This window comes from Dendropsophus ebraccatus, chromosome 4 (genome assembly GCF_027789765.1).
Source record: "Dendropsophus ebraccatus isolate aDenEbr1 chromosome 4, aDenEbr1.pat, whole genome shotgun sequence".
NCBI classification, from domain to species: domain Eukaryota; kingdom Metazoa; phylum Chordata; class Amphibia; order Anura; family Hylidae; genus Dendropsophus; species Dendropsophus ebraccatus.
In genome coordinates this window covers 133,011,917-133,021,608 of record NC_091457.1, presented here as the reverse complement: position 1 = coordinate 133,021,608, position 9,692 = coordinate 133,011,917, and the positions used below count along the sequence as shown (strand labels likewise).

The following is a 9,692-nucleotide window of genomic DNA, read 5'->3' as shown; positions in this document are numbered from 1 at the left end:
GGGACTTTCTACCTTCAGCACACCCATCATTGAATTTGGAAGTGTGGCTTTCTCTACTAGATAGATAGATAGATAGATAGATAGATAGATAGATAGATAGAAGATAGATAGATAGATAGATAGATAGATAGATAGATAGATAGATAGATAGAAGATAGATAGATAGATAGATAGATAGATAGATAGATAGATAGACACACAATTGGGGTTATCAGAGTCAGTTACACACTTTGCTCTTGATATTATGGCTCTCTGTGTATAGAGATCACAGGTGATAAGTATATACACTAGCCCAGGAGCTGTACACACTGTCAGTGCTGGAGATCTCTGGATATGTGAATTGTGCCCTGACACATTACCCAGGATCAGATAATCGCCTTCTATGTCTGTTCTAAATTAAAAGTAAGAGTGAGATGTGTCTGCTAATGTTGCCTGCTGGGAGTGCAGTGTTGTTGTATGAGGGTGCTGCCTCCCCCCATCCTCAGCATAGTGTGGGAGGTCAGGCTGTTCCTGGGCTGGATCCCATAGGCTCCTGCACAGCTCGGGGAGGGGACACCCTGCTCACTCTCACAAGTTTGGGAACTCTCTCACTTTACCCAACACTAAGCAGAAACAAGAGGATCTATTGCTTCTCCAGTGACCCCACAACTTCTCCAGGCTCCTCCAACTCCACACAGGACAGTGTCACCCCTAGAGGAGAATGTCAGCCAGTCTGGGGGGGTCCCAGAGAAGTCTGCCCTATCTGGACTGTCTGCACTAGTTCTATCCAGGAATATACTCGCATAGAGAGAATCCCCCCCCCTGACCGTATACACCAGGCTGAGGAGGAGACCATCATGCAGCACCCCCTGGATATTGGGGCGCACTACTTCCCACATGAAACCTTTGCTGATCACAGGTCTCATCGATACAGGAGTTTCATGATAGAAGAGATTTTAACTGATCATCAGGACCCCAAAACCTCTCCTCCTGCAGGGGAGCTGCTCAAATTTGGGGTACAGGCCCTGCTGTCCGCCAGACCCTACCACAACCACCTGGGTAGGTATATACAGAGAGAAGGAGATGTATTCTGTGCATGGGTTTGGTTGCTGTTTTCATTAATATTATTATTAGATATTGCACATAACCATGTGGGTAACTGGACGCCAGCTTGAATTCTTCTATAAAGATCAATTTTATTTAGATCCCTGCTCTTCTATCCATGGTATAAATTCTGCACCTACCCCAAAGTTCCTCATATACACAAGTTCATGAGATAGAGAGAAAAATCGAATGGAGAGATCGAATATATATATATATATATATATATATATATATATATATATATATATATATATATATATATATATATATATATACATATCGCTAATATATTTTATTTTAGGACACTTTATCCATAAAAATGTTTAAAGAGTCTCTAGGGACAAACGTTTTTAAATAATCGCATTATCATCTATCTATCTATCTATCTATCTATCTATCTATCTATCTATCTATGTAATTTAATATTTTTATTGTAGTGATCACCACCCTCAAAATCGCCATCCAGCAAGCTTATAGCAGAATATTATATGTAACTTCCTAATTAACTCCCTCTTTGAACTGTTTCCTTTTCGTTCTTTCAAATTAGGCCTCTATGTACACGAATAGAACAAGTTCTGAAAATAATAATAATAATAATAATAATAATAATAATAATCATTATATATATATATATATATATATATATATATATATATATTGGTATATAATTATCTTCATGATATCTGCATTGATAAGTTGTTTAAAGCTATGTCCCTGTGTTATTTATAGTCGGATATATTCCTACAATCTAAATGATAGAAAGGGTAAATTATGGAGAGCCGCTTATATATGTAATAAACGGCCATTATACATAGCTGGTATACTTGTATATGCTGGTATACATAGCTGGTATACTTTGTGCAAGCCACCCTTACATTGCATATATATATATATATATATATATATATATATATATATATATATATACATATATATATATATATATATATATACATATATATATATATATATATATATATATATATATATATATATATATATATATGCCTTTTTTATCCCAGATAGCAGTCATGGAAAAAAATATTTTAATTATTTGTTGTTCTGGTTAAAAAGCGTACAATTTTTGTATAGATAATAAATAGATAGATGGATAGATAGATGATAGATAGATAGATAGATAGATAGATAGATAGATAGGAGATAGATAGATAGATAGATAGATAGATAGATAGATAGATAGATAGATAGATAGATAGGAGTTACATCGATTAGATAAATAGATAGTTCGATCGATCTGCAGTGAGGCCAATGCATTGTGCTATTACCTGGGCCTTGGGTCCCTTTGCCTGCTGCATGTAATATTATATGGGGCAGGTAAATCTTTTGTGTGTTGGGGGCAGATGAGGGGCATTAACCCATTTTATCTAGACTAAATAGCACTACTTTCAGATATCTGAATATATGAAATGTTTAAAGGTATAATATTATTATTAGTAGAAGTAGTAATTCTAGTAATAATAGTAGTAGTAATAAAAGTAGTAATTGTACTAATAATAATGAAGATGATGAGGTTTGTGTGTTCTGTATGAATCCTGTAGTCCCAGTCCCCCTTCATTCTCCCACCCCTGATCTCCTCAGCCCCCTGTCTTATAGCTGCCCCCTTATGTCTCCCCCACAGCTCTCCTAAAGGCAGAACAGGCCTCCATGTTCAAGTTCCCTCTGAACCCCTTGAACTGCCCGGGCCTGGGCTCCCCCATCAGCTCTGCCCTCCTGGCTGCCAGCTCAGGGCTCCAGGGAGGGGTAGGGTCTCCTCACCACCTGCCACTAGAACTGCACCTCAGGGGGAAGCTGGAGGCAGGGGTCTCCGAGCAGAGCAGCAAGGCCAAGAAGGGGAGAAGGAGCCGAACAGTGTTCACCGAGCTGCAGCTGATGGGGCTGGAGAAGAGGTTCGAGAAGCAGAAGTATCTCTCCACACCTGACAGGTAATTATCATCATCATCATATGACTTGTGTCAGCTGGTTAGCATGGAGAAGTATATAACTTACGTGTTTCTGGGTTTAACTGATTACAATGTGATATTCTGAATATAAGCAGAATACAAGGCTCTACAATGAAATACAGAAAATTCAGGAAAGAGTTCGCCCCCATGATGACTTCTACAAGAAGTCACTACAATCTCACCTCTAAATCATTCAGTATAGAATATCCAATACCTAGAACACCCACATCATACCTTTACAACGAAGAAATTATATTTAAATAAAAATTAATTGGGAAATTTATGCTCAATGCATTTATTCAGTAAAATTACTAAATAATAAAAAGAAACCACATGTATTAAAAGTCTCTCTATTATATTGTTTACCCAGCGTCACTCTACAGCTTTATGTCCTATGGCATTCATGATATATATGGTACAGATAATAGTCTATAGAACTAGTCAGTAGGTATTGCAAGGAGAACAGGAAGGTACTGGACATGCTGCTATTTACAGTGTGTCCTGATTCATCATATATATATATATATATATATATATATATATATATATATCGACTGTGTAAATATTTATATGTATATTTAAATTTGTTAGCTACAGAAATCGTTCTGTTTATAAATATAATAACATATAACTCGTATTTTATTTGAAATATTTTATTATATATTATATATGTTTTGCTCCATGATTTATACATTTTAGAAATTCTAGAAATAGACGAGAAGTATATTCGGTAACAATATAAATTTACAGCTATCTATATCATAAGTTTTGATAGTTGCAGTTTAACCCTTAGATATCTATTTTTGGTTCTATGGTCTGCATTATATTACAAGACCTGGGAGGTTGTTAGAGCCCACACTGCAGTATATAGCTCAGTATATGGGCAGCTGTTACAGCCTATACTATAATATAATATCACAGTGTGTAGAAGTATTATTATACAATTATCCATCATCACAGGCTGCACTGTAATAACCCTAGGTAGTGAGCAGTGCTCAGAGATACATGGATATTGCTGTCCCCACTGTAAGGGATAAATCACTGCTCTGGTATATTGCCGGGCGACCAGCCCCCGGGGTCTCCTCTTATATCGTACAATGACAGCCAGCTATATACTCTCTAATAACCGATCATCTATTTATCGATTAGAATGATCTCTCAGTGTTGTAAAAACTACAACTCCCAGCATGCTCTCACAGGCTTGCTAGTTTGGCAACAGTTTTGGAGCCACAGGTTGGAGATCACTGATCTCTAGCATCCAACTCTGTTGTATCTATTGTATTTATTGTATCTAAATTCATTGTATCTGATTTGCCTATAGTTAGCCCAATGTCTAGCTGCATATCTACAAATCTATACTATCTATTTTTTTTATATCTGAAATCTGTCGTTATATATTTATTATCTATTATCTGAAGTAAATATAGTATTATTTATATCTTGTATTATCTTCTATCTATCTATCTATCTATCTATCTATCTATCTCATATCTATCTATCTATCTATCTATCTCATATCTATCTATCATCTATCTATCTATCTATCTATCTATCTCTCCTATCAATCTCCTATCTATCTATCTATCTATCTATCTATCTATCTATCTATCTGTCCTCTATCTATCTATCTATCTATCTATCTATCTATCTCATATCTATCTATCTATCTATCTATCTATCTATCTATCTATTTATCTATCTATCTCATATCTATCTATCTATCTATCTCTCTCTCTCCTATCTATCTCCTATCTATCTATCTCCTATCTATCTATCTATCTATCTATCTCCAATCTATCTATCTATCTCCAATCTATCTATCTATCTATCTATCTATCTATCTATCTATCTATCTATCTATCATCTACCTATCTATCTATCTATCTATCTATCTATCTCCAATCTATCTATCTATCTCCAATCTATCTATCTATCTATCTATCTATCTATTTTTTTTTTTATATTTAACTTTCTTTATTATTTTTCCCAAAAAGAAAACAGATTACACATATATCTCCACATATAAACATACACATATAAATCATTATAAATATAAAAGTGTAGTCTATTTATCTATCTATAATATTATCTATCTATCTATAATATTATTTATCTATCTATCTATCTATCTTCTATCTATCTCATATCTATCTATTTATTTATCTATCTATAATATTATCTATCTATCTATCTATCTTCTATCTATCTCATATCTATCTATTTATTTATCTATCTATAATATTATCTATCTATCTATCTATCTTCTATCTATCTCATATCTATCTATTTATTTATCTATCTATAATATTATCTATTTATCTATCTATCTATCCATCTATCTGTCTATATTATCTATTTATCTGTTATCTATCTATCTCCTATCTATCTATCTATCTATCTATCTATCTATCTATCTATCTCCTATCTATCTATCTATCTATCTATCTATCTATCTATCTATCTATCTATCTATCTCCTATCTATCTACTGCATTTCTATGTATGAACATATTAAAAAAAAAATCTTATGTTTTTCCCAGGATAGATCTGGCAGAATCTCTTGGTCTCAGTCAACTACAAGTAAAAACCTGGTATCAGAACCGGCGCATGAAATGGAAGAAAATAGTAAGTAATAGTAATTTTTATTGCTTTCTTTTACCAAAGTGTAGAGAAAATGCAAGTTGTTTTACATATAGACATTAAAGAAAATGATCTTCTTAATTTGCAAAACAAAACAGAAAATTAAATAAATTAATGCAACAATAATAATAATAATAATTTTATTACATTTAATGTTATTTTTATTACTGCTATTAATACATGTAAAGAACATTCAATTAAAGGAGACTATAAATCATAATTGTTCTGTCTATGGGCCTACAATGAACTGACAGTATTTACCTTCTGCAGAATGTTTTTTTTAGATTTTTTTTTTTTTTTTTTAGTATTTTGAAGCCAAATAGTAAAACGCTATATCCCGTATGCATAATTTACATGAATGCTACTACGGCATCTGCAGTACACTTCTATGCATATATTTGCTATATTCTAAAATACATCTGTTTGCACTTAAGGTCTTGCAAGGTGGGGGACTTGAATCCCCAACTAAACCCAAAGGTCGCCCTAAGAAGAATTCCATCCCAAGCAGCGAGCAACTCTCAGAGCAGGAGAGAGCAAAGGAGGCAGAGAAACAGATGGAGGAGCTGCACTCACCTTGTGAGGTCAATCAGGAGGAGTAAAGGAAAACCCCATGGCGGTGCCGCAGAGTTGGACGTGGAGCGCACTGAATTACCCTACAGAGAACATTACCCTGGAGAACCTATAGACACTCACCTCCAGAAGGATAAGGGTACCTAAGATAGAGCATGTCACAAAGTGGTTTACTCAGAAGCACTGGGACTTAGCTAAAGCAACACAAGACTTTTCCGAGAGGTGAACAGAAACGTTCCAAGGAGCAGAGACACTACTGTATGGTCCAGATCATACACTAAAGACTCAGAAGAAGGCCCTGTTGGTTGTATGATGGGACTTCAGGCCACAGCTTAGCTAATATTTTGGCCCCCATTGGTACAAACCCCCTTTAATTATTCTGATTCCAGAATGTGGATTTTTTTTATTTCTAATATATGGAAATAGGGATTTAAGCTACAGAGCAACCTTCTCCTTATGTTATCTCACCTGAAGATACAGTAGCACAAGCTGAGTGGCACAAGGGTTAGTAGACTATTCTCAAATCTTCCCTGTCCTTTGTATTTAATATTCTATTTGTATGTGTTGTGTTTCCAGTGTATATAGGTTTAAACTACACAAACATTTCTAACCTTGTTCTTCAAGAGTTTTTTTTTTGCCTTGTTAAATTTTGTATTTTTTATCTATTAAAATGTAAATTGTTTTTCACACCAGGACCTGCGCTCTTATGTTACTTATGAACCCATGTTGGGCTCCTGCACACCCCACAGATCAGAATTGTGCCGTCTGTTTGGACAGGTCCTAGCCATCATGCAGATTAGTCAATAATCCGGCGACTTGGCTACTGACAGTATTCCCACCTTCTTTCATATAAAGATATATTGTATATAAGGACGCAGTATTTCTGAATTGCATTAAAATTATTTTTTTTTTACATTGCCTGGAACTTTGCATGTGGTCTATATGTCCCATACATTATAATAAGGGTTATTTGATATATTTGTAGATATCTATTTACTATTTAGTATTGTAGCTGTATGTGTAGTATTGTATTTTCCAGAATACAGGGGGTCTCAGGCTATTCTTTTGCCCTTTTCCCCCCTCATATACATGAGCCTGTCAATCAAGAAAAGATATAGCTAAGGTGTGCTGAAAATACTATTTTTATACAGGATCTTTCTTGTGTTAGAAATGGTAAAAAGGAACTCCGCACTTAAAGGTAATTGCATCGGTTCCTCTGCTCTGCCTCACAATCCCTACAGTCCCTGCTAACAACATGGCCCTTCTCTGCTGTGTATAGTGTAAAGCAATGGAGAATATCATTATGGTCAATTCTGGTTTTGCTATAGCGTAGGAAATTACTCAACAGCTCGGCCTTTTATATTATTTTATATAATATTTATATTATTTCAAGAGCTGTTGCCTATAGCCGCCAATCAGATTCCAGATTTACTTTCTACGAGATAATAAAATATTCCTGTGGCTACTATACATTTATAACTGCTACCGCTAATTTATACCGCTATAGGTATTGTTTATGGAGTGCAACGTCATGAAAATACAATTAATTGTATTCCCCTACATAGTGTCTCTGTATTAGGGAATACAGGGAACAGAAAAGTTGTGGAGAGTTTTAATAAGTTTGTTCTGAGTTGGTATAACTGAAAATGTAGGCCGCCGCCTTCTACCAATACAAACCAAAGCTGTCACCTGTGTCTATCACAATATTGCAGGATAGGACTATATATATATATATATATATATATATATATATAAATGTAGAAAAGTCCACAGCACTCCAGATGTCTGCCAAAATCGTGAGGTGATTTATTCAAAAGAATATGTGGAAATTAACAGCAAACACAAGCGCAACGTTTCGGTGGCCCATGCCACCATTTTCAAGCATAATATATTACTTACAAAAGAAACTAGCCTATTTGGATAAATCAATGCCCCCATGATTACAGGCAACAGCTCCATCACTGGGTTCAGATGGAAACTGAAGCCACAACCAATCCCATTATTGTTGCCAGTAGGACTGTTGAAGCACCAATTGGTCCAGGAGCAGCATTTTCTTTTCTGGTTCTGAAACTTTTCTATAAAAAAAAAAAAAAAAGTAAAAATGCCTGATCTGGGTTTGCATCAATTGTCAAGATCTTTTGCACAAAATCTGATCCTGATGCAACTGATATATGTGTATCCAGTCTTAACATAAAATGCACTGGAGACTATTTGGTGGGTGCAGATGCCCTGGTGGGCTATGTTCTCACCTCTTAATTATATCGTCAGAAGGTAGCCATCTCGTTATATAGATGGCCACTAAGGCTATGTTCCCACTTTGGGAAAAAATTCGGAAAGGCGGACACCTTGTAACATAGATGACGGCTAATAGTGCTCGAAGAGGGACAATAGCGTTAGGCTAGGTTCACAAAATGTCTTTTTTTGGCTGTTGGACGCCCGTCATTTTGAGGCCAAACAATGTCTGTTATCTTGCAGTGCCAGCTGTGATTTTAAAAAAAACAAAACAGTTTTTTTGGCATCCACATAACGGGAGTCCAAAAGGATGGACGTCAAATAGCCAAAAAATGACGTTGTGTGAATCTAGCGTCACACTGTATTTTCGTTTTTGTTTTTGACCTGTTTTTTTTTTTTTTTTTTTTTTTTTTTAGGCTGTGTTCACACATAGTATTTTGGCGAGTGTTTCTGTCAGTATTTTGGTCACTATTTGTAGCCAAATTCAGGAGTGTGACCCACTGAAAAAAAATTATAATGGAAAGATTTTCACAGTTTCTGTGTTTTAAACCCATTCCTGATTTTGGTTGAAAAAATGGACTGAAATACAATGTGTGAATTTGGCCTTAGCCGTTTATGGATAAAAGTAAGGCCCCACAAATGGTGCGTAAATGTAGCCGAACTTCTATAGACTATGGATAGGTGTAATAATTCCCAGTATATATGACCGCCTATATACCCCATTGCTTTCCTACTACAAGAACAACATTGCTTTAATTTGGGGGAATTTTTACCTTAAAATGACCAACAATTGACATTTTTATAAGTGACGCCTATATTTGTATGACCTGTGGGCGCTGATTACAATAGAGGGATGATGGTGGAAAGTGTTAACATTTTCCAGTCTCAGAAAATGACGGATATACTTATAAATAAAAGGTGTTCGCAACATTTTGGATTTTGTGTCGTAATCGCCAACAAAAGCTTAAGGTAAATAAAATATCAATCAATGTTATTAAATTCTAATTCTTTTGTGCACAAGCCAAATATTAAGCGGCAGTGCCTTTATACCATATCATTTAATATAATGCACGTCATTCCGCTGTGTCATCTATAATATCCTTGTATTTTCTGAAAAGCAAAAACAATGGATATATACAAGAACACCCACCGACTCCACTACCCGGGAGTCTTACTATCCAGCGGGTGATTGTGTGTGTTGGTAAAT

At 35.2% G+C, this 9,692-nt stretch overlaps 1 protein-coding gene across 1 annotated transcript; it reads left to right on the top strand.

Moving 5' to 3' along the window:
* Positions 1-596: 596 nt before the first annotated feature.
* Positions 597-7,166, top strand: BARX1 (BARX homeobox 1). Its single transcript, XM_069968811.1, has 4 exons — positions 597-1,038; positions 2,723-3,026; positions 5,584-5,668; positions 6,118-7,166. Exons 1-4 carry the CDS (start codon positions 837-839, stop codon positions 6,280-6,282), a joined length of 756 nt encoding a protein of 251 aa, XP_069824912.1. The 5' UTR covers positions 597-836; the 3' UTR covers positions 6,283-7,166.
* The last annotated feature ends 2,526 nt before the right edge of the window (positions 7,167-9,692 follow it).